This window comes from Myodes glareolus, chromosome 21, assembly GCF_982192425.1.
Source record: "Myodes glareolus chromosome 21, mMyoGla1.1, whole genome shotgun sequence".
Lineage (NCBI taxonomy): Eukaryota > Metazoa > Chordata > Mammalia > Rodentia > Cricetidae > Myodes > Myodes glareolus.
The window spans coordinates 56,679,513-56,704,777 of record NC_142046.1 but is presented as its reverse complement, the minus strand read 5'-3'; the positions used below and the strand labels follow the sequence as shown (position 1 = coordinate 56,704,777).

The 25,265-nt window shown below is 45.1% G+C and overlaps 1 protein-coding gene and 1 long non-coding RNA gene across 2 annotated transcripts; one reads left to right on the top strand and one right to left on the bottom strand.

Annotated features, from left to right (window-relative positions):
* Positions 1 to 454: 454 nt before the first annotated feature.
* On the bottom strand, positions 455 to 19,295 carry LOC148118734 (uncharacterized). The gene is made up of 2 exons (XR_015735874.1): positions 19,089 to 19,295; positions 455 to 715 (listed from the first exon to the last, which is right to left on the bottom strand). It is a non-coding gene; the product is annotated as an uncharacterized LOC148118734 (long non-coding RNA).
* A 267-nt stretch (positions 19,296 to 19,562) lies between these two features.
* On the top strand, positions 19,563 to 23,237 carry LOC148118733 (intraflagellar transport protein 70A2). Its single transcript, XM_087900070.1, has one exon. The coding sequence runs from the start codon at positions 19,574 to 19,576 to the stop codon at positions 21,566 to 21,568; it is 1,995 nt and encodes a 664-aa protein (XP_087756196.1). The 5' UTR covers positions 19,563 to 19,573; the 3' UTR covers positions 21,569 to 23,237.
* Positions 23,238 to 25,265: the final 2,028 nt, after the last annotated feature.

Genomic DNA, 25,265 nt, shown 5'->3' with positions numbered 1-25,265 from the left:
AGTAAGTGCTAACAGCCCCACAACGAGAAAAGAATACTGCTAAGGTGGTCATGGGGACTCAGTCGCCTGGGGAGGGGGCGTTTCTAGAAGACACATTAGAATGAAGAAACATTCTAGACTACAAGACAGAAGCAGGTCGTGATATAAAACACAGAAGTTTTTTCGTTTGAGTCAAGCATGGCCCATCAAGTTTTCAAAAGGAAATGATGAAGAAAATGCATGGAAGGGAGCCGAATTGATGGCCAGAACCTGGGCTTCCAGAGAGCAGAATGCAACGCGCCACATGGACGGCTTTGCATTTTAAATTATCTGTTTCTTTTTTAATTGACCAGATTAATTATCCCCACCTTGCCACTTGGCAGGTAGGGTCACTGCTCCCTTTCACCGCATTAATAAACCTATTCACGTTTCCTCTGTGTAATTAAGGCTGTGAGTTACAGGTCACACTCTGAAATTGGCTTAGTGGACAGCCAGCTTAGTCTTTATTAAAGAAAATCTGTGACATTGGGCATTCCTCACTGTCAGAGAGCTGACTTTTGGCTGAGTTTTCCTTCATGTGTCAGAGGGGAGTGGTGACTTCGTTCCTTTTGTTTTGTCCAGGAGAAATACAGAGTTGTGAAGGTGACAGCATCCGTGGACTCTTACAAAGCAGCTGACAGATTCGTGTTCAAGACTCTCTACTGCCATGAAAGTCCTGGCCAAGTTCTTTCGTGAGCTATTTGGAGAGAAATATTTTTGGAGATGCTGTTAAGTTAATTTAGAGAAATCTATTGCCTTCTTTCATTATCTTTGTTTCTAGGCCATTCAGGAAACCCTGAAGACATTAAATGGTACTCAGTACTTTGACTAACAGCAGCTAAATACGGCAGAGAAGGTTCGGTCTGTGGTGTCTACAGCCCCCAGGAGAGCAAGTTTTAAGAAAAAAAAACCAAACCAAAATTGTCATCTGAAACATTTGGTTTCATTCAGGAGTTCTGGATCTCAAGTTGACTCCCAGTGTTTAAACATTTCCTCTCCCCGGCACCTGAATAGGATTTGTCCCGTAAAAATGAGTCTAACAGGAAGGCCTGAGCGTGGGAGAAACTGAGAGATATTTCCATGCCACTCATGTTTGCTTGACATGGTGGCACACACCCATACACCTGGCCTGTTCAAGGTGACCGTGGGCTGCAAAGACCCTGTCTGAAAACAGAGCATCAGTCACAAAAAGATCCCTTCCATTGCGGCCACAGAAATCTAAAGTACGAATGACGCTGGGCATATCAAAAGCTTGTACGGAGTCCTGACGGCTTTGTCTGAACACAGGGGGATGGAAATCAAAGGCATGGCACCTGATGTTTGCCCAAATCTTACTTCTTTTCTCAGAAGAAATGGAATCTTCTAGTCGCTTGTAATAACCACCCAGTCCTAGCCAACTCCGGCAGAACTTCTCCACTACGCAGCCAGCGTAGCTTACTCCCTGATATTGGTAATGGAGCTTACATTTGCAAGCTCTGTCTCACCGCCGCTAAAACTTTATGGTGTTCTTTGTCCGCTGAGGTTTCAGGTGGCTAATGGCTACGTTTCCTTCCAAGCCAAAAGGGAAGAGCAGTAATGACATCTGTGTGCTTCCACACAGGCCTGTGGGTACTCGGCTGTGCTTTAAATGGGTGCCGAGACACGCATGCTCACGGAGCTGTAGCCAGCCGGGATGGCGTCTCGCCTTGGCCTCACGTTTGGCAGGCTGCATCAAGACAAAAACCATGGAGGCTGTGGTGGCTTAGAGTGGCTCTGTCATTCACACAAAAAAGGAAGAGGCTAAATGCTTTGTACGCGTTGCTGGGGCAACTGGAAACAGTGAGAACTCTTTACCTGAAGAGAGCACTTCAGATTCATGTCACAGGCATGTATGTGAATACTTGGAATATTCATATGCTGTAGGAGGTTTTTGTTTGTTTGTTTTGCCTCAAATTGTTTTGTGCCCTGTGAAGCTGAAGGCTTGGTCTCTGGAAAGTACAATAAGTTAAGGGCATCACGCTCAGAGAAACGAGGCCAGGAAGCCAACAAAACTAGGCAACTGGCTCAACAAATTCCCTGTCCACTGGGCCAATGTCACCACAGGGACAGAGCCATTGCAAACGGAACGGCTGCAAGTTCCTCTCTGCCTGCACCTTCAGAGAAGCACAAGCAACAGCACCCCCCTTCATCCAGACGCCCCTATCCCAGCAGAGAGGACAGACAGCCATAGCCTCAGCCAAACATGCGCATTGTTACCACCAGTCCCAATGACCCTAGTATCTCTCTTCAGTTCACCTCTTCCTCCCCTCTCTTGGGTTAACTTTTCTTCTTGAAGGTCTGAAGGGAAGACCCCGTAGGAGACACGGCTTAAGAGCTTATCCTACCATCTAAAACAGTGCATGAACTACTTACAATTAGTGATCATAGGAAGCCAGTGACTGACCGCCATGTCAGTTTCACTTGTCTGTGTTTGGAATTACAATCTCTCTCGTGTCCAACACATGGCTAACATTTTGGTCACCAAACTGGCCTACTCTCTAATTCCAATCTTTTTTATTATTTACTTTTTATTTTATGTGCATTGGTGTTTTTCAACAAGAAATGGGGAGTTACAGAGAGTTGTGAGCCATCGTGTGGGTGCTGGGGATTGAACTCAGGTCCTCTGGAAGACTAGCCAGTGCTCTTAACCGCTGAGCCAGCTCTCCAGTCCTCTAGTTCCAATCTTAATTACTCCTTACCAGCCTCCAGCTAGTGTCTCTGAATTCTCCCCCATCAGCCCTCTCAGCACCTCTTTATACTGACTCAGTTTTTGTAACTCCAACCCCCAAATTCAGCAGTATAACAGGAGTCGGTAAGGGAACCTTATCTCCCTGCTGCAAAAGGGGGGACCTGTCAGTGGGGTAGAAATCATACTGCTATATCTGAGAGTTATAGACCAGGGAGTACTGTAGACAAGCTGTCTTGAAAGCTTCACTTAAAGGGGCCAAAAAAGCAGGAGGGACTGATGTGTGTGTATGTGTGTGTGGGGGGGGTGACTTCAAGGAGCAACCTCAAGGGAAGCAGAGATGGGTTAGGGACCCAGGGGCAGCAAATAGTGAAGCCAGGAGCAGGGAGATTTTGCACCAGACTGATAGCACTTGCTTGTCATTTGTATCTTTGTGCCGTTTTTGCTTTTGTAGGTTATGTGTGCTTATACATTTCTCATATATTAAAAAATACTTATTTACACTGAAGTTTTGAAATTTTATTTTTCAAGACAGGGTTTCTCTGTGTAGCCCTAGCTGTCCTGGAACTCCCTCTGTAGACCAGGCTGGCCTTGATCTCACAGTGATCCACCTGCCTCTGCCTCCTGAGTGCTGGGATTAAAGGCGTGGGCCACCACTGCCTGGCTGAAATTCTTAATAGCATACTTTATTAAAATAACTTCAAGGAATCAACTCACAAAAAGTAAATACCCTAATCCTGGTGTTTCCTTATTTTGTGATCATTTTAGGGTTTCCTATTCCCACATTTTCCGAAACCTCTGTCTTTTTACGTCAGAGAGAACGCACTCCACTGCTGTGTCAGAGAGAGAAGTTTAGGTTCCAGGATAAACTCAGAAGTCAGCAGCCTCCCCGCTTCCATTCACCAGGCAGCCTAGGTACCTTTGTTCAGGCATCCTGGGTGCTCAGCACCTTGCATTCCGGGCACTGGCATGCAGGTACAGTCTGAGAATTCTTGACCTTCAGAATGCCTCCTTGGGTAGGGAATGAACTTGGGTCAAAGGAAAAGTTATTATTCTAACGCTAAGCCCCAGGACTAGTAAACTCAATGTCTAGTATTTAAGTCAGAGCTGCCGGAGTCAAAATTCAAACCCTTCTATTTCACGGCCCTCTCCTGGGCAAGAAAACCCACACACAACCCCACATTTCCCGCATCTAACTATGGCAGATTTCTGTTTGGAGGAGGCAGAGTGGCTTGCATTTGCATAGGACGCAGCCCTGCCTGCCCCGCCGCTTGTCACATGGTTCGGGTTTCAATTCTCCCCTCCTGAAAGAGAAATCACCAACAGAGCCAGGCTCTCAGCATAGTGCAAAGGCTGGCATTAGAGGTGGAGCTTTTTACAAAATAAATCCCAAGTAAATAAGGTACCAAATCCTAAGTCCAGGCATCTCTGCGAAGGTCTATGAAGTGCCCAGCCGGCAGTGGAAGCGGCCCCCACTGGCCTTACGAGCCTTACCCTCTCCATGACTCTGCCTTGATGATTAAACCTGAGTTCAGCAGAACCTTTGGACCACGTAAGTTACCAATTCCTCTCTCCACTAGAAATAGTTATTTTAAGAAAGAGAAGTGACACTCTTTACTCCTCAAAATAATCACATTGCTCCTTTACCCTAGACATCCAGTCTTGGCAGGACAGCCATTTCCACATCCTCCTGCAATGGGGCATGGCAGGCAGATGTAGACAGATCTGCACTAGCATCTGCTTTGTCATGGACCTTCTCTAGGACCTTGAATAAGTTATCTGACATCTGAGGATTCCAGCTGTCCCATCTGGTTACCCGTTCCCATCTGGTTACCCGTTCTCATCTGGTTACCCATTCCCATCTGGTTACCCATTCCCATCTGGTTACCCATTCCCATCTAGTTACCCATTCTCATCTGGTTATCCCGTTCTCATCTGGTTACCCATTCCCATCTGGTTACCCATTCTCATCTGGTTACCCATTCTCATCTGGTTACCCATTCCCATCTGGTTACCCCGTTCTCATCTGGTTACCCTGTTCTCATCTGGTTACCCATTCCCATCTGGTTACCCATTCTCATCTGGTTACCCATTCTCAGCTGGTTACCCACTCCCATCTGGTTACCCATTCTCATCTGGTTACCCATTCCCATCTGGTTACCCATTCTCATCTGGTTACCCACTCTCATCTGGTTACCCATTCCAGTTACCCAGAAACACATGAAAAAACTATTTCATGCTCAAAGCTTGGAATTAGTGGATCTTCATTCAAATGCATGGGAGTGGGTTTTGTTCTGTAAAGAAAGCCTCTACCGGCACAGGAAACCCCATCCAAGACCAGACAGACAGGGCTGAAAGGCTCCAGCCCTGCTTGAGCTCCAGATGGTTAGCAGCTCTGAGCAGTTATATCTACTGTCCACCGCCGCCTCTGGTCCTCAGCCGGATGGTACGGGGAGCTCTGGCTCATCGTCAGACAGATGTTAGCACATCTGTCTAGATAGTATTTAGTATAGTCGATCTGAGCCAGCCTGAACTGTTTCCTCTTCCTTGAAGCTTTGGGCTTCACCTAGACATAAATCAGGACTCAGGTTAAAGGCCTGGTAGATTGGCACACAGCCCGCTGATCTGGGACACAACCCGAGGAAGTGGCGGAGGAACACAACCATGCTCAATGTTGATCTCCAGACCCTCAAACACCAAGAAACACCAAATTCTCAGCTCTATGTTCACCGACAAGGGTGGGATTGGGGTTGTCGAGTGCTCATGGAACAACACCCGGAACTGGAACTGGCCTCTGTGCACCTGACCTCCGAGGGTACCTGCTCCTCTCCCCATCTGAGATATAAAGATGATTAACCAGGAGCATGTCCATTAGACAGCCACCATCCTGCAGGGTTTGACCATTACCTGGCATACATTAACTCCACTTCATGAATTCAGATCTTTGAGGATACCTCCCTGGTTTGAGGGAGAACATCTAAGGCCGCCTTCAAAAAATGCTCGCTGAGATGAAATGCATAAAATTACATCCCAGACCTGGAAAATGGTGAAATACCTCTAGTTCCGACTAGGGGGCCCACGGAGGTGTGTGCGGTTTTCACCAATATCCCGATGCAGTGGGCGTCTCTAGGGACCCGTTACATTTATTGTTAAAATATTTATTCTGCTCCCCAGGCTTCCTCCAAAATACATGTGGTCTCCTGGAAGGAGTTCAGCTCCACTAGGGTTGGAAACATGAGACAACCATTTGCCGTAACCACAGCACCTTGTACACTTGATTCTTAAGAGAGGCGAATAATTCACCCAGGCATAAACGCAATCCTTTGCTGAGATTTCTAGGGCACTGACAGATGCAAAATTCAAGTGTGTGTCAGCCATGACTGATCTTTATTTTGTTTTGGTGTGTGCGGGTTTGGGGTAGGGAATGTATGTCTGTGTCCACGTGCCAGCACCCTTTGCTTAGGACCACAAACTCATGGCATCAAAAATCAGAAATAGTTGGTGAGAATAGTTGGTTGGTCTCATCATATTTTTCCACTCAACATTTACTTACTAAGGAGGCAGAGAAGCGGTCTCAGCCTGCAATAAAACCAGGCTTGTGGGAAGGCCAGTGGGCAGCAAGAAGTTGCAAAGCTCTCAGTGCCTAGCACACCACACAGCATGCTCTTGAATCTTTATGTTTTCCCTTCAAAGATGGGAGGATCGTTGGTCCAAATTTGTATCGGGTTCCATAGCATCTCATGTGGCAGTGGGGCTTTCAAACACATCGAATAGACGAAGGAATTAGCTGGGGGTGTAGCTCAGTGGTAGAGCACTTGACTTGCATGTGAAGTCCTGGGCTCAGTTTCTAGCAACCCAAGGAAAAAGCAAAGCGTTGTTGTGAAATAATAGCTTACCAAATAGATGGGTGAATAAACGGACAAGGGCAAGGCATAGTGTCTTCCTTAGGGTTTCTATTGCTGGGATAAAATGTCAGAGTTTTCTTCTGCTTATAGCTTATATCCCATCGTTCAGGGAAGTCAGGGCAGGAACTGGTGGCAGGAGCTGATGCAGAGGCCACGGTAGTGTGCTGCTTCCCGGCTTGCTCTTCCTGGCTTGCTCAGTCTGTTTTCAGGTACACTTCCAGGACCCCTTGCCCAGGGCCAACACCTCCCACAGTGGGCTGGGCTCTTCCACAGCTATCGTCAATCAAGAAAATGCTCCACAGCCTTGCCTACACATCATTTTCTGTTCTCTTTTTGTTTGTTTGATTTTGTTTTGTTTTTCAAGACAGAGTTTCTCTGTGTAGCTCTGGCTATCCCAGACCTCGCTCTGTAGACCAGGCTTGAACTCAGAGATCCTCCTACCTCTCCCTCCCAAGTTTTGGGATTAAAGGCATGTGCCACTATTGCCTGCGACTATAAACCAATCTTATGGAAGCATTTTCTTAACTGACCCTAGCCTGTATTAAGTTGTTGGCATGGAGTAATCTCACTGTAAGGAGACTCAGGGTGGAATACTGACTTTCCTTGTGTAGGCATTGACAGTTCTGCTGGGGTGCAGGAACACAACAATGTGCTAGGCACAGATACAGCTCAAAAGGGTGCTTAGTTGGGTCTGGAACCCTCTAGTCCTGCATTAGCCCAACTGTCCTCTGAGGGTTCTTGCTTCTACTTATTAATTCCACACATTAATTCCACACATCCCCTCCTTTGTTCATTGTCTGTTTCTCTGTTAGATGAGGGCAGATGCACTATTGCAGAAGCACGGGGCACACCTTAGGTTAGTTCCTGTATAGCTGCTTTTTCTTTAAATTTATTTTTATTTTATGTACATTGGTGTCGGGTCTCCTGCAACTGAAATTACAGACAGTTGCCATGTGGGTTCTGGGAACTGAACCCAGGTCCTCTGGAAGAGCAGTCGGTGCTCTTAACCACTGAACCATCTCCCCTGCCCCCTACTTCTTCTTTAAGATGGGACCGCTAACCTAAGTTCACAAACTCTCCCGCCACTCTTACAATGTAAGTACGTTGAGGAGAGAGAAGACATGGGGTCTGTACTCTAACCACGGGCAGGGTGTAAGACAGAGCACCAGTTACGTTTTTTTCGTATTTTCTGTCTGTGCAGTGGAGTTGGCTAAAACTGCAAGGATTGGGTAAACACACAGTAAAGGAAGTGACAGCTGTATGTCCAGTCTTGAACTTTTAAGCCAAAAGGAACCCTAAAGTGGTCACTAAAAACCCCTGACTTTGTCTGACCATCAATCAGTAGGCATTTTCTGAGGTATGAGGTCAAAGGTGAGCCTCTCCCTGACTTCCCTGCAACTACACAGACATGCACTTACCTACAGGGATCGTTGACCATCTGAGGAGACCTGTGATCCTTGACAAGAAGTGGCCCAGGCGTTTCCCTGGTAGCAATAGCAAAGAGCGAACTGTGGAACATGGCTTTGTTATTCTGAGCTGAGCCAGAGCTAAACACTGGACCCCCTACCCCAAAGGCACCTAACACAAGACCTGGAACATGGTAGATAGCACATGACCAGGCTATCAGTTGTCTGATATTTCAGATCATTATGCAGGTAAGAAAGGCAGGTGTTTACAGCTACACAATTTGGGCAAGTTCCCCGTGTAGCCCACTGGCTGACGAATAACGACTATTGGCTTTAAGTCTGGGTGCTTTCTGAAGAGTTACCTAACAACAGTTTGGGATCAAAAAGGCCAGTCACGAAGTAGAGACTGATTCCTTTAAATTCTAGATGATTTTCCATCCCAATATCAAGCCACTCAGGATTCCTGGTAAATCTAACTGACTATATTTACATCAAGTGAGCCAAGCAAAGCTGAACACATTGGCTTAGTTTGATTGACAGACATATCCTGACTTTACAGAGCATGGGGTGGAAAAGACGTTTCCAAAATATGACAAGTGTCAGCCCTCCAGATAAGAGAATCCTTCCTCGTATGGCCCTGTTTGCTCTAACTTGTCAACAATCAGATTCTACCGTGAGGAAAATGACATATTTCAAAAATGTCAAAAACAGGTGAGGATCCTGATGTCAGCAGGTGGGGATCCTGATGTCAGCAGGTGGAGATCCTGATGTCAGAAGTTGAATGAACTATGCAATGGAGACCTGGAGCTGTTCTCTATTTCTTTGAAAACTTAATAAAGGAATTACAACATTCACCCAAGCCAGAAGCTGAGACGTCACCCACAAATTTCCACTGCTTTCCTTCTTCCCCCTAAATCAAATTGGAAACGGGTTTTCTTCTGTCTTACTCTTGGGCAGCTTTGGCTGACTCCCAAGGCCCTGCTTTTCAGCTGTCTAGACCACAGTTGCTCAGCGAGTCTCCCTGGTTACAGGTTCTCCCACTGGGGCTTCCCACCCTGCCACCGAAGGGATCTGTTGGGAACCTAAATGTTTCTGTAATGTAGAAAAACCTTGCACGCAGACAGGGACCGGGGATCTGTCTGAGGCTCACTGTCCTAGCCTTTGTCCGAGTTTCCCGTCCTTCATAGTGTTCATCTGAAGTCTTCTACCTACACAAATGCAGCAAAGATGCGGGAAAACAAGCAGTCCTTGCATTTAGTGCTGTGTAATGATTAAATTCTTTCCCCTTCTTCTTCCCCAGACATCAGACATTAACAGTCCAACCTCCCAGGTGACAGCATATAAAGACATGTTCTCTGCGGAGACAATAAGATTAAATGAGGTTATTCCAGTGGGGATCTAATACGATACAGCTAGTGTCCTCATATGCCAAGACACCAGAACTTACTACCTGCTGTACAAAGTCACAGAGAGGTAACTATCTACAAACCAGGAAGATTGCATTCCCAACACTGTCCTTCGGGGCTGCAGGAATAGCACTATGGTAGAGAGCGATTCATGCACATGAGGCCCTGGGTTCAATTTGCAGCACTGCAAAACCAAAACAAATAACCCAAATCTGCTTTTGCATTTTCTCCTCTGCTGGCACTGGGAACCCAGTGGGTACAGGCAAGCAGAGGGAAGCTAATAAGCTGCACACAGCTCTGCGGGTCCTCCCTGAATCTCATTGCTGCACTTTCTATTTCCCAGGACGCCTGGGTTCCTCTGTCACTCTGGCTGGTTCCTGGCAGCCGAAGCACCCGTGGTTACCTTCCAGTTTAGGATAATGTCCCATACCAAGGAACCAGCCACAAGACAAGGGACTCGGGCCTTGAATTTCCTGAGACAGACATTTTCCTTGGAGCCTGACGGAAGCAGTCAGAACCCAGTCTTTTCCTTGACTTGTTCAGAGTAGAACTGCGTATAGACTTCACGTCACATCTTGGGCATGGAATAGTCTGCTTCCTGCAATGAAGGACAGGGCATCACAGCAGAGAAGGAAGAGAAGGAAGCAGGGGATCTCCGAGGAGTCAACGGTCTACTAAACACACACAAGCACAAAGCAGGCAGGCCATGGCTTGCACTGCCACCAGAACGAGATCACAGTTCTCAACAACGCTGTGCCCACAAAGTGATGCTGACCGAATCAGACAGAGCCTGTGCTGTATACACAGGTTGGGAGCCTCCCCAGCAGACGTCGCTATCTTTCATGGTCGGCAGCCCTTCTTGTAACAATCTGCTGAAAGGGAAGGAGCAATGGTATCCACACATCACTGGCTCTAAACTGTTCTCTTGGCGGCAAACATGGCAGCCAAGTAGTTTCTACCCTGTAACCGAATCAAAGAATTTAAGAAAAAAAAATGTTCTTAAATGTCAAGACCCACAATGCTCCAGGGCCACATCTAATGAAGTTACAGCCTCTGACGTCAACAGCTTCCAGGCTGGGCTAGCACTTTCACAAACACATTCCAGAACAGCCAACCTGATCTGGTGTTGACACAGGCTCACAACTGTCAGGGGCGGTAGTTTTCAATTTATGGATGCCATAAAGCTTTGGCAAGCTGATCACGACAATGCACTGTGTTTCTGACAGTAAGCAGGAGGTGAGAGACTGGGGGACACTGGCCACGGGTGTGATCTCATGGGGGGAAATGTGTAATGGTTTCTAGGATTTGGAAGCAGCCTCGGTAGGATCCAAGGGGTGTTAGGCGCTCAGCTGACTCTAGAAGACTCCATTGGCCCAAAGCACAGTGGTCAGGCAAGGAGAATTAGTTACAACCCACGCTGTGGGAGGCACATTGTGTGGTTGAGAACAGAGTGTTCTGAGCCTGACAACGCCTCCGAGAGAGTCAATGATACTATTCCAAGACGCAGCAAAAGAGTACCCGCCCTGTGTTTACACTCGAGTGTGTATGTGCACCATGCGCCTTGGTAGTAGTGCCAGTCTCTTCAGATGGGTTTCTCACAGTTTTCCAAAGCAGGGGCATCCAGATAGCTGAAATCCATGCAACCGGTAAACATTTATTACCCACAGGAAGTCAAGCATAGTGCTAAATCCGAGACTAAGGGACTTCAGAGTTAAGTACGTCTGTTGAAGAATGAGAGGGGGGGCTTGGGGAAAGGCTCTGTAAGTAAAGTGTTCACTGGAAAAGCATACAGACATGAGTTCAAATCCTTAGCACCCACATAAAAAGCCAGGTACAATGACAAGGACCTGTAACCCTAGCATTGTGAAGACGGAGGCAGGAGGATCCCAAGGGTGTCTTGACCAGCAGGTCTAGTCAGATCAGTGAACTCTAGGCTCAGTGAGAGACTTTATCTCAAAGAATAAGATAGAGCAGAACTAAGAAGCCAGACTTAGACTTCTGTTTTACACACACATCCATGTGCACCCACATAAACACACACACACACACACACACACTACCCTCCAAAGGAGTATGATGAGGGAGTAGTATTAATGTACTTGGAGTCACATCCACATATTCATTACCAGGTAATGCCTACCTTTAAAAAATATAGTTACCTAAATACATATCAGAAAGGCTGAAGCCAAAGCAGTGACATCAGAGCAACAGGGACGGCCATCTGACACTGCCGGGGACGCACAAGGGCGCGGACACTTCTTACCCACTTACCTACTTAAAAAGCTAAAACTAAAAGGATCAAACGACTACACACTGAAACAGCAGAACTTTTCAGTACCTGTCCAAAGAAGCTGGAAACACGTCTACACACAGCCCTCTATGTGGGTGTCTGTTGAAGCCTCATTCGTAATTGCTAAAACACAGAAACAATAAAATGACCTTCACTGGGTGTGTGGATAAGCTTTGCCACATCCAGGCAATGGAACAGAGATGAAAAGACATGGAAGAACTTTAAATTATATTGCTTAGTAAAAGAAGCCAATTAAAAAGGACCATATAGCCTATGCTTCGAGTTATAGGGAATTCTGGGAGGTGGGGGGGAATCATAGAGGGGAAAAAGCAGTAGTTTCCAGGCGCATGCTCCATGGGTTTTTCAGATGAGGGTCTCTTGGAAGGAAATGTCCATTCATCTTAGTACAGGCTGCTGCAGCAACACCACAGACCGGGTGGCTTCAACAATGAAATCTGTCGTAGTCTGGAGGCTAGAAGTCCCGGATTAGGATGCTAGAGCAATTTTTCAGGGAAGACTCTCTTCCTCGTTTACCTAGCACTCATATGTCCTCATGTGGCCCAGAGAGGGGGAGAGATCGTTAGGGTCCCTAATTTTATCATGAGGGTCTCATCCTCATCACCCACTTATCCTGATTACCTTCCAATGGCACCACGATGCTGACTGTTGGCACCATCATACTGGAGGTAAGGATTTCAGCAGGGATTTGAGGACACACATTCAGTCCATACGCCCCCAAGCTGAACTGAAAGCTACCTGTGCCGAGGATCTTCCTAAAATGCATGGGTGTGCTCTCTCACAGCATCTTAGATTATCACATGCTCTAACCATTGTGCACACCCATGCTTCTTATTACGCCAGGATAGACTCCTTAAACCTTTAATCCCAGCACTCAGGAGGCAGAGGCAGGCGGTTCTCTCTGAGTTTGAGGCCAGCCTGGACTACAGAGTGAGTTCCAGGACAGCCAGGGCTACACAGGGAAAGCCTGTCTCAAAAAAAAAAAACCCTAAAATTTAAGTATTAAAGAGTGCATGATTTGCATATAGTAAAATTATAGGCTTACTAAGACTGTTTTCTGAGACCCCATTTTTAGAATCAGACTCTCAAAGGCTGCTACAATTCAAGTCAAGTAGTGGTTTACCCTGTGAGTCTATCTGAATATTCTCCAACAGAAAACTAGCTACAAGACCTTCGTATTTTCTTGTCTAAAAACCTAGCTGTTCTGGGATTGGAAGAATGGCTTATCAGTTAGGAGCACTTGCTGCTCTTTCAGAGGACCCGGATTCAATTTGCAGTACCCACAGGGCAGCTCACAACCATCTGTTAGTCAGTTCCATGGCACCAGCTACATACGTGGTGCAAGCAAAATACCCATCCACATAAAATAAAATTAAAAATTTAAATGAAAAAAATTCTAGCTATTTTACTGCATTGCTAAAGGAACTTGCTGGCTAGATCTCTAGTTTTTAGAAAAAATCAATCATTAGACAGGCGAGTATGTAGCTCCTTACCCTCACTCCCCACTGGTAGAGCCAGAAGACTAGAACACAGTTTGGGAAGCCTTACCCACAAGGGCCACAGTTCTCAACTAAGCCAGCCCAATTATCCAAACTGGATCTTTTTCCTAGCTCTTCCACTGCGTAGCGTTCCCAGCCACGCTTTTCAACTGCTTTCAAGAGGGATCCAGTCCTCCACAAAGGCAGAGGGAAACAATAGGAAATACTTGTCAATTCAAAAAGAAGTTATTACAAACGTGCTTAATAAAATACATGTAATATAAGTCCATTTAATAAAGCTGTAGCTTAAAGTGAGACGTGGGGAACCTGCTTCGTTTTTATTGACGCTGAATTTATGGCTTCGGCTTATTGGCTTATGTTCTAAGAAGTTAATTCAGTCTCCAGATAATTTGCCCCCAAAGAAAGCAGGTGGGTGAGCTGTACATGCGCCGCACCAGTTTCATAGGCAGGTTTTCGCTAACCTTGGCTTGCCTCAGCCCCCTCCTCTAAAACAATCAAAACCGCAACTAAAAGCAGAAAAATTCCAAAAGACTCCTAACTTCATCAGCATTGGTTTTCTGTAAATATGAACTGAACTTTTGATTTTTTTTTTTTTTACTATAACCCTGCAATGAATCTCATTTTCAGGTCCCCCACCTCATTTTCTCCTGATAGCTCCCTTTGCTGGACTGTCTCTCCCATCTTCTCCCATCTGTGGATGGAGGAGGCTTGGCTCAGCTACTTCTCCCATTGCCATGGGAAGATACCCTGGCAAAAGCAACAGGAGGAAGGATTTCTTTTGTGTGACAATTCAAGGGTACAGTCCATCTCCGTGGGAGAACCGAGGCAGTCGGAACCAGAAACAACAGGCTACCCACTATATTCAGCTAGCTTCCCTTTTGGGTGTGGGAGCCCAGGGAACCAGGACACATGTAGGGTGGGTCTTTCTAGCCAGGGAACTCAATCAATGTAAGTCTGCATAGCCCTAATCCTGAAGGCTTATCTCTTAGCCTGCAGATCCTGTCAAACTGACCATAAGCACCACCACCATAGGGCTGCACTGCTCCCTTGGGGTCATTTCATTTCTTAATTTGAAGAACTGGAGAGGTGTGCTATGAAGGTCATAGTGATGGGAAGGTCGATCCCAGCATCATTCGTGGATGCCTGGGTGTAAAGGCAACCAGAATTCAAGAGGAAATAAGGACAAATTTACCACTCTGAAAAAAAGGAAGTCTGGAGTGAAGAGGAGAAAGAAATAACAACTAGAAACTGTTTGCAAAAGATGTTCTTTTACCAGAGAAGACGATGCTTCAGCACGGGTATAGTTAAAATACTAATAAACATTGTTCCCATTCCTAAGTTATTGGTTTTACAGAACAAAGAAGCAGCCACTTGTGAGTGATTAAAAAAGTAATTGCCAAACACAAAGCACACGGAATCAGTCGTGGGTTTGGGCAGTCAGAAACACTAATACCTCAAGAACCAAATATCACTCCCCCTCTGCCTACAGCCTGCCTGAAATTCTTCTACATGAAATTCAGCAAAACTCACCCTGAGCCCCAAGCCATTTCCTGGAAGCCTAATTCCTTTCACTAAGGCATTAAATCATTTTATTGCAAACACCACATGCTTTCTCCTTGCTGGGAATGCTATTTCAAAATTCTATTGCAAACAAAATGATCCTTTGTGATATTTCTTAATATTCCACCCAGTTTATTGCTTTCTAGAATTTCTATCGTTAGAGGGGCCTCCTTTCATCACGCCAGCTCCCTAGAAGAACTCATCTATTCCCCAACTGCCTGTCGGGGACCAGCTAGAAGTGAGCCTGTCACAACAGAGGTGTCAGTCATGCCAGCCCCACGGTGAGACTCGAGCACTCACAGTATTTTGAAAATGACTTGGTCAGTCCCCAATCTGTCTAAATCAAATGCCCTTTTCAATCCTGGCCACTAGAGTAGTTTCCCAAGAAATAAGAAGGAGGACACAAGTCAAACACACACACACACACACACACACACACACACACACACACACACACATTTCAGCTACCAAGCTCACAGACAGGCACCAACACAAAGATAACTCTAATATGGTGATTCTCAATCTTCCTAATGCTGCGACCCTTTAATACAGTTCCTCATGCTGTGGTGACCCCCAAATCTAAAATTATTTTTGTTGCTATTTCATAACAGTAATTTTACTACTGTTATGAATTATAATGTAAAGATTTGATATGCAGGATATCTGAGATGTGACTCCAAAGGGACTGTGACCCATGGATTGAGAACTGCTATTCTAGATGGTTCTTGTAGGCACCCAAGAAAACTAGGGAAGAGCAGAGTCTTTTCTTTTTTTTCTGTGTATTTTAAGAAGTCATTTGAGGCCAGGCAGTGGTTTAAACCCAGCACTGGGAGGCAGAGGCAGGAGGATCTCTGTGAGTTTAAGGCCAGCCTGGTCTACAGAATGTGAATGTTTTCATACTGTAAGCATAGTTCAGCAAACAGAAAAACTAAAGATGCAAAGGGCAATTTCTTGCCCCCTGTTTGAAGGGTCCAAGACTAAGAATATAAAAATGTAGATTCCAGAAATAAGAAAGTAGAAATAAATAAATATAAACTTGTAAGCCTAGGAGAGTGAAAACAGACTGTCAACAGCTTTCTCAGCAGCTTAAAGATTAACGATCAACCGTGGGTTACTCTGCTTTACAACCCATAGCTCCGTGTACAAGGCTTTCTGCAAACTGAGAGCTAGCCTACGGATATGAGCTGAGTCAAGTTTTAAGAGATACATGACCTCTGGGTTACTCATTATCCCTGCTACATGAAACTGGCAGCAACAAAGGGGAGAGCACAGGGCTGCAGTAAACACCACCTGGAAGCACCAAGGAAGACAATAAATTAAGTACAAACACTAATTTAACTGAAAAACTCTGTTAATGAAGATTGTAATGAAAGGCAATCTGAGGTTTGCCTCGAGATTGTAAAAATTCCTTTGTTCAGTCTTAATGCTTGGTACACCTTAATATAAGATGGTGGGCTCAGAAACTGGCCTTTGCCACAGCCTTACAAAATCCATCTCTGACTGTGGTCTCAGCTAGCTGATAAGCTTTTTGTGCCCCATGGAGATCTTTTCTTTTTTTCTTTTTTTTCCTGGAATCTGATTTCTGGAATAAAGTTTGCTTCTGGTTTATTAGACTTTTGTGGTCTGTCCCCATCCTTGCACAACCCCCTGGACCCAACACTGTTCTCTCATCTTATCTCATCTTATCACTATTTAATAGAAGCTTATCATGGGTAATAGTTCAATGTGGATGAATTTTAAAACATTGATTGGCCTTCTGAATATTGTTTTCAAAGAGCAAGAGTCAACCACTCCAGCATGAGGGAGCCCTCCTAGTCCCCGACTACACACACACACACACACACACACACACACACACACACACACACACACAGCATTCATCAGTCTACAGTCAACCCTGCGTCACAGACTACAAGGGACTACAGCTTGAGGTCAGGTTGGTAAAAGTCTTGGCTTGGTTATAACTGCTTTCCCCAGCAGCTTCCTCTGTTGGCCTAGAGCCACACTTCATGCTTCTGACGGGAGGTACAGACTCTCACTTCCTTAGTACTCACGCAAACTTTTCTGGTCCAGGTATATTGAGCAGAATATCTGAGAAATGATCTTCTTTGCTGTGTGACAATGCTATTGTACAATGTAAAGATTTGTTACTCGTATTGGTTTAATAGCATGCTAACTGGTCAGTAACCAGGCAGGAAGTATAGGCTGGGCGGCCAGACTAAGAGAATTCTGGGAAGAAAAAAATGCAGAGACGTAGTCACCAGCCAGACACAGAAGAAGCAAGATGAGAATGCCTCACCAAAAAAAGGTACCAAGCCACTTGGCTAAATATAGACAAGAATTATGGGTTAATTTAAGTTGTAAGAGCTAGTTAATAATAAGCCTGAGCTAATAGGCCAAACAGTTTATAATTAATGTAAGCCTCTGTGTATTTCTTTGGAACTGAACAGCTGCGGGACTGGGTGGGGCAGAAATGTCCGCCTACACTTCTTTCTAGTGGAGGATTTTAAATGTCAACTGGAGCTTTTCTCTAGATGTAACCAGTGTCTGATACCTATGTTACTACCCAGGAATTACTTTTGAATACCTTCTCATTGCTATAACTAAAGTCACAAAGATCAAATTTCTACTGCCCAAACCAGATTTTTTTTTAAATCAGAAAATGATTTTAAAAAGCAAGCTTTAAACGGTGTGAGGATGTGTCACTGTGACTGGTTTTATAAAGAACTGAACAGTCAATAGTAGGCAGGAGAGGTGAGGTGGTACTTCTGGGGACAGAGAGGTCTCAGGGAAGAAGAAAGGTGGAATTGCCAGCTGGTCGAGAGGAAGCAGGGTATGTAGAAGGAGAGGTAAAAGCCACAAGGCACAAGGTAGTATGTAGATTTATAAAAATATGAGTTAATTTAAGTTATAAGAGATAGTGAATAAGAATAAGTGTTCATAATTAACAATAAGTCGCCACATCATTATTTGGGAGCTGGCTTATGGGACAAAGACAGACTTGTTACACAAGTTACTAATATTCCCTAAAATATGGGTCCATACATGATGACTAGGTTAACTAGTAGTCGCTATTTCCCTCTGAGGTTAGCTTTTAAGATAACATGGCCCTCCCCTTTCTATCTCCCAGTGTGGGTTTGGACAAGTTCTATTAGCTGTTCTGAGCCAGAGCCTCCCTTCACCTGCAATTCACAGATTTCCAGAAAGCTCTGTTTGGTTTGCGAGAAGCCGAAGAGAGTGCCATGAAATACGGTTGCTGCTGGCTCCAAAATGTGACTACAGAAAAGATTAATGGACAGCAAATCTACTAAAGAGGTGAACAATACCCTTGATCACAAAGCAAAGTCATGCCTTCATTCGGTCTGTTTGCCTTGGGTGGTAGCCAGGCCAGGGGAGATCATGGAAGCCTGTGGAGTAACGCTCTCCCAGGGGCCTAGCAGAGCTACCACGGATGACATGTGGCCATAAATTACAGGCTTATTGTTGAAAATCATACAACTTGTCACTTCCTTGCTTGGATAGAACAGTTTTATATTCTTCTAATTTACTTCCTTCTCTAATATTTGACTAAACGTTATATTTATAGCTCCCACGTATTAGTATTAGCCAAAACTATGGATGTGGTTTTCAAAAATGATTGAATATAATTTTATAAGTCTGTAGTTTTTTGCTGACCTTTCATACTAATATAAAATTGAATTTATACAGAATAACCTCCCCAAAATGATTATACAGAACCTAGAGACCCATTCTAAATAGATGGGAAAAGAAAAAAAAGAATGATATCTGCCTAGAGATGTTCAAATTAAGAGTATGTGTATAGGAAAGGAGTTGGCAATGTGTTCCTATTTTATATAAAAAAAAAATCCAAATTTTAACCAGCTCAGTCATACCCAACACCATTACAAGCTTGAGAAGTAAACTGACTACATCTCTGACAAACATGCCATAATGTTTGGTAGAGTTTAGACTCTAACTTCTAAACTTTAGAGGATTAGAAAAGTAAAACAGAAGAGGAGGAAATGTTAGTTTTGATGTTTTTCCTTGGAGAAGGAAAAGACCAAAGCCACGTTTCAGCAATTCAAGCAACAATTTACATTCTTAACAGTTGTCATCTAAGAGAAAGGGGGTGAGGGATACTTAAATCTAAAGCAGAGCCAGTCACAATGCAGACACTTCTTTGCCCTCCCTCGAAGAAAATGAACGAAACACGCCAGTCCATGCTTGCTAACGTTCTCAGAGAGTGGACTTTAGAGCAGCTGGAGAGAATATACTCAATTACCGAATTCCAGTGATGACGCGCGTCACCATCGCTAAGCGGCTCGACACGTCACGGAACAGCTAACTATCGGCATCGCAACGGACCTTCACCCGCAAACTTTACTTCACCTTCAAAAGGAAGCAGGCGGAGCATAGAAACAGGTACAGAAGCCCTATCCTACAGAACAGGCAGAGACACCCAAACCCCGAAACACGTCAAACAGGAGAAACTACATCTCCCAGAATGTAGCGCGAACGAGAACCCGGTGCTTGGTGGGATGTGCAGTGGCGCTGTCTGAAACGTACAGGGAAGTTTCCTGTTCAGGCCCCACTGCCTCTCCACACACCATAGTGTTTCAAAAATGAGCCAGAAGTTGCTAAAACAGCGCCGGCAGGTCGCTGTTATTCACAACATGATACTTCTGCAGCAAAGTAGTTTCTGAACAACTTCCGTTTCCGGTTGGCCTATTGCCTTGGAAACGAGGATGCACAACAATCTGGACAGTTATGGCGGGGCTGAGCAGCTCGCAGATCCCCGACGGTGAGTTCACGGCCGTGGTCTACCGGCTCATCCGCGACTCCCGCTACTCAGAGGCGGTGCAGCTGCTGGCCGCCGAGCTGCAGAGGAGCCCCCGCAGCCGCGCCGGGCTGTCGCTGCTCGCCTACTGCTACTACCGCCTGCAGGAGTTCGAGCTCGCTGCAGAGTGCTATGAGCAGCTGAGCCAGATGCACCCGGAACTCGAGCAGTACCGCCTGTACCAGGCCCAGGCGCTCTACAAGGCCTGCCTGTATCCCGAGGCCACGCGGGTCGCCTTCCTTCTGGACAACCCCGCCTATCAGACTCGCGTCCTTCGTCTCCAGGCTGCCATCAAGTACAGCGAGGGCGACCTGCCAGGAGCCAGGAGCCTGGTGGAGCAGCTGCTGAGTGGGGAAGCTGGAGAAGACAGTGGAGGGGAGAATGACCCAGATGGTTTGGTCAACATGGGCTGTCTGCTCTACAAAGAGGGACACTACGAAGCTGCCTGTTCCAAGTTCTTTGCGGCCCTGCAGGCTTCTGGCTACCAGCCTGATGTATCTTACAACCTGGCTTTAGCTTGTTACAGCAACAGGCACTATGCCCCTGCTCTGAAGCATATCGCCAACATCATTGAGCGAGGCATCCGTCAGCACCCAGAGCTAGGTGTGGGCATGACCACCGAAGGCATTGATGTCCGAAGTGTTGGCAACACCGTAGTCCTTCACCAGACAGCACTGGTCGAAGCCTTCAACCTCAAGGCAGCCATAGAGTACCAACTGAGAAACTATGAGGCGGCCCAGGAAGCCCTCACTGATATGCCGCCCAGGGCCGAGGAAGAGTTGGACCCTGTGACCCTGCACAACCAGGCTCTGATGAACATGGATGCCAGACCTACGGAGGGGTTTGAGAAGCTCCAGTTCCTGCTCCAACAGAACCCGTTTCCCCCAGAGACCTTCGGCAACCTGCTGCTGCTCTACTGTAAATACGAGTACTTTGACCTGGCAGCTGATGTCCTGGCAGAGAATGCCCATTTGACATACAAGTTCCTCACACCCTATCTCTATGACTTCTTGGATGCCATGATCACTTGCCAGACGGCTCCTGAAGAGGCTTTCATAAAGCTGGACGGGCTAGCTGGCATGCTGACTGAGCAGCTCAGGAGACTCACTAAGCAAGTTCAGGAAGCAAGACACAACAGAGATGATGAGATTGTCATAAAAGCTGTCAATGAATACGATGAAACTCTGGAGAAGTATATCCCTGTCCTGATGGCCCAGGCAAAAATCTACTGGAATCTTGAAAACTATCCCATGGTGGAGAAGATCTTCCGCAAATCTGTGGAATTCTGCAATGACCATGATGTGTGGAAGCTGAATGTGGCCCACGTTCTCTTCATGCAGGAAAACAAGTACAAAGAGGCCATCGGCTTCTATGAGCCCATCGTCAAGAAGAACTACGACAACATCCTGAGCGTCAGCGCCATTGTCCTAGCCAACCTCTGTGTCTCCTACATCATGACAAGTCAGAATGAGGAAGCCGAGGAGCTGATGAGGAAGATTGAGAAGGAGGAAGAACAACTCTCCTATGGTGACCCAGACAAGAAAATCTACCACCTCTGCATTGTGAACTTGGTGATAGGAACCCTCTATTGTGCCAAAGGAAACTATGACTTTGGCATTTCCCGAGTTATCAAAAGTCTGGAGCCTTACCATAAAAAGCTAGGAACTGACACGTGGTATTATGCCAAAAGGTGCTTCCTGTCCTTGCTAGAAAACATGTCAAAACATACAATCATGCTGAGGGACACTGTTATTCAAGAATGTGTCCAATTTCTAGAGCACTGTGAAATTTTTGGCAGAAACATCCCTGCTGTTATAGAACAGCCTTTGGAGGAAGAGAGAATGCACATTGGGAAGAATACAGTCACGTATGAGTCCAGACAGTTGAAAGCGTTGATTTATGAGATCATAGGGTGGAATATGTAGTTACTTCTGAAAAGGTCATTAGACTTTTTCAAATCTACATTTTCCTTTATTAATTTTCCTGTACATTTTTATATTTGTTTCAGGTTTGACTCGGTATATTTAAAACTAATAGTCTTCCACCCTTGTAGCCAGTGTGTGATATAGGCACCCGCATTCTTGCTGCTAGACACCGCCCACAGTTGCTGTAGCGACATCTCTGCAGCAGCACAGTGCAATGAGTGTTTTGTCTTTGAGCTGTAAAGAGAACTGTGCCTCAGTAACTAGTATACCATCTGATGTGCCTGCCTTGTTAGTAACTAGTATACCATCTGATGTGCCTGCCTTGTAGGCCCCGTTGCTGGAACACAGCAAACCATCTTTCCATCAGCAAAGAGAAACAGAAGGCAGATTTTGTTCTCTTGGCAGATTGTGCTGCCCAATAAATCTAATTCTTAGCCATATGCTTCCAGTTTATTATTATTATTGGTTGATTAGTTTGTTGGTTGGTCTTGTTGGGGTCTTTCAGTCTCTGTTGAAGCTTTATTTCACTTTCTGGACCCCATCAAAAATGAAAGTCTAGTTTGTACCTGGTCTAAGTCTTTTTGAAAGCACCAGTACTAAATAACAGAATCATTTTTCCTAGGTTCTTTTCTGGTTATTTTTAGCCAGTGGTTCCATTTTTCTTCCATGATGTTCTTGGTTCTTAGGTTTTCTAATCAATATTTCATCATTTCTGCTTTTGGTTTTCCATAGTTGACTGCACTTCGTAACTACTTAAAAATACTAAATATGGAAGTTCTTTTTAAAAACGTGTGTGTGTGTGTGTGTGGTGTGTGTAGGCGTATGTGTGTGTGTGTGTAGGCGTGTGTGTGTGTGTAGGCATGTGTGTGTGTGTAGGCGTGTGTGTGTAGGCGTGTGGGTGTGTGTGTGTAGGCGTGTGGGTGTGTGTGTGTAGGCGTGTGTGTGTGTAGGCGTGTGTGTATGTAGGCGTGTGTGTGTGTGTAGGCGTGTGGGGGTGTAGGCGTGTGGGGGTGTAGGCGTGTGGGGGTGTGTGTGTAGGCATGTGGGTGCCATGATGTTTTTGTAGAAGTGAGAACGACTTTAAGGAGCAGGTCCCCTCTTTCTGCTACGACTCTCATGAGTTGAACTCAAGCCCTCAGGCTTTACCGAGCCAGCACTTTACCCGCAGCCGCCTTGGAAGCTCAAGTTTAGAAGCTTTGCAATGTTTTTAGTTAAGAAAGAAGTATTGAGCTGAAAATGAAAGAAAAAGGTGAGGGGATAAGTTGGAGACTTCCTACAGCCTGTGGGTCTTAATTCTCTTGCTCTCGAGGTCTTACAATCCTTTCAGCTGCTAGGTTCTTTCTACAATTGCTTTCGGCAGTAGAATCCATACAAAGGAAGCTTCCCTTCTTTTATAACCTGGAATGATAAGCCTGGTCAAAATGAAATACGTAATTGCATCTCAAATTAATATAGTCTAGTACATTGGCTTCCAGAACATGTTTACCATTAAGGGGAATGTTGTAACTTACCGATTATTAAAAAAAAAAAGTTTTCCTTACAACTCTAGCTATGAATGCATAAAAGGCAGACCCTCTTTTCTGCTACCATTATGCATAAACTATGTATTGTGTTAATATTTAGAAATAATAAAATTCTCTTAATTTCCTTTTTCAGTTGATCTAATAAATGCATGATTTTTTTTATTGGAGAAGAAGAAGTTTATTCTTAATTAGTCCCAAAAATGATAAACTACCTTCTGGTTCAGCATTCTTATTGACAGAATATTATAATGTGCATATCCACACATGCACAAACACACAATTATTCTTGGAGTAAATGGAGCCTTTCCCGCCTCTGAGGCCCCAGCTGCCGGTCTGCCTGATATCTGGAGCTAGAGAAGCAGGTGAAGCAATGGAATAGAGATTTAGCCACGTGATATACTTCGCAGCCCACCTTGGGTCCCCTTCACGTCCACATCTAAGCAGTTAATCAAATGTCTCCGGCCATTAACAGACCAGAAGTAATGGATCGCAGAGTGGAAGTAACAGATGCCAGTGCCGTTTCTGTGACCCGCTCACCAAATCAGATCATCAGTCCTTACACTCCCATTTTATTTAATACAAAAAAAGGGCCTGCAGGCTCTCCAAAAGGACAAGGTCACCTACAGCAGGAGGACAGTCTCTGTTCATGAAGCTTTCTCAAGCAGTGTTTTCTTTTCCTGCCTTCTAGGGCTTAGTTAGGAGATAGTGGTGTTTACTGCTGCAGAATGTGTCACGTGATAAATGAAAAATCTGTCTTCCTTACCTGCCTCCCTTTCCTAGTTTATCTTCTGTTTGTCAGATGTCAGGACAGCCCCACTAGCTGCTCAACGCACAGCCAGATGTAAGGACTGCACACCGACCTTTAGCAGTATGTGCTGGGCGGATGAGCTCTGTGATCTCGAGGTGACTCTAGAAGTCCTTTAACCATGCATCTCTGTAAGTTGAGGTAACATTTTTAGAGAGTTATTGCAATTTCACATGATTTGGCAGGAGACATGGAGCTCCATACTTACCATGATCTCCATCCTTTCCTTTCAAACAGTCTCATGCCAGTAAGAAAACAGTGGCAGCTTTAAATGTGCAGACTTTTTAGGCTGGAGATGCTCTATGGCATCACAAATTACATATAATAAAATCAAGAAGATGTTTGCTTTCTGTATCCATAAAAATCCGGCAGCAGAGCGTAGGACCAGACATCGGCCAGAATGTGATTAACTTCTTATCCAAAGGATAGATAATATTGTCTTTGGAATCAAGTTTCCGCAGGATGGTTAGACTTGAACCTGCCATTAGTTGAGGTGATTTTGGTTGTTTAAGTAAATCAGCTCCCTTGCACTTGGTCCTAGATTGATTCACCACAGACTGAAATCCTGCAGCATCCCAATGTGTTTGAATTGGAATCATCTCCATAGGGAAAAATTACCAGAATTTAGAGAACTAAGCTTCATAACAAAATTACTGGGAAAACAGATGTGCATTTGCAGCAAGAAAGAAGCATTTGTAAATAAGAAGGCCTTGCCCATAGCCAAGCTATAACTATGACTGGGTGAGCAAGTAAAAAGAGCCCATGTTCTCACCCCAAAGTGAAATTGCCATGCTCCAAAATTAAATGCACCGCAGTGACTAGATAAATTAGCTCAAAACAATGAATGGCTAAAGTGTGCCATGCAAACAGAACACTTGCAAGACACACCAGACAGCATCCACTGGTCTTCTGTTTTAATTATTTTATGAGGAGACATGGGACTAAAACAAGGTGGGGCTGGAGAGATGGCTCAGTGGTTAAGAACACTGCCTGCTCTTCCAGAGGTCCTGAGTTCAATTCCCAGCAACCACATGGTGGCTCACAACCATCTGTAATAAGATCTGGTGCCCTCTTCTGGCCTGCAGGCATCCATGAATACTGTAAACATAATAAATAAATAAATCTTTTAAAAAAAAAAGATTTGTCACTCGTATTGGTCTAATAAAATGCTGATTGGAAGTATAGGCAGGACAACCAGACATCCTGACTAGAGGATTTCTAGGAAGAGGAAAGGCAGAGACACAGTCTCAAGCTAGATGCAGAAGAAGTAAGATGAGAATGCCTTACTCAGAAAAGGTACCAAAACACATGGCTAAACATAGATAAGAATTATGGGTTAATTTAAGTTGTAAGAGCTAGTTAGTAATAA

Coding starts and splice junctions, on each gene's coding strand:
- LOC148118733 (XM_087900070.1), top strand. CDS start 19,574: ATGGCGGGGCTGAGCAGCTCGCAGATCCCCGACGGTGAGTTCACGGCC.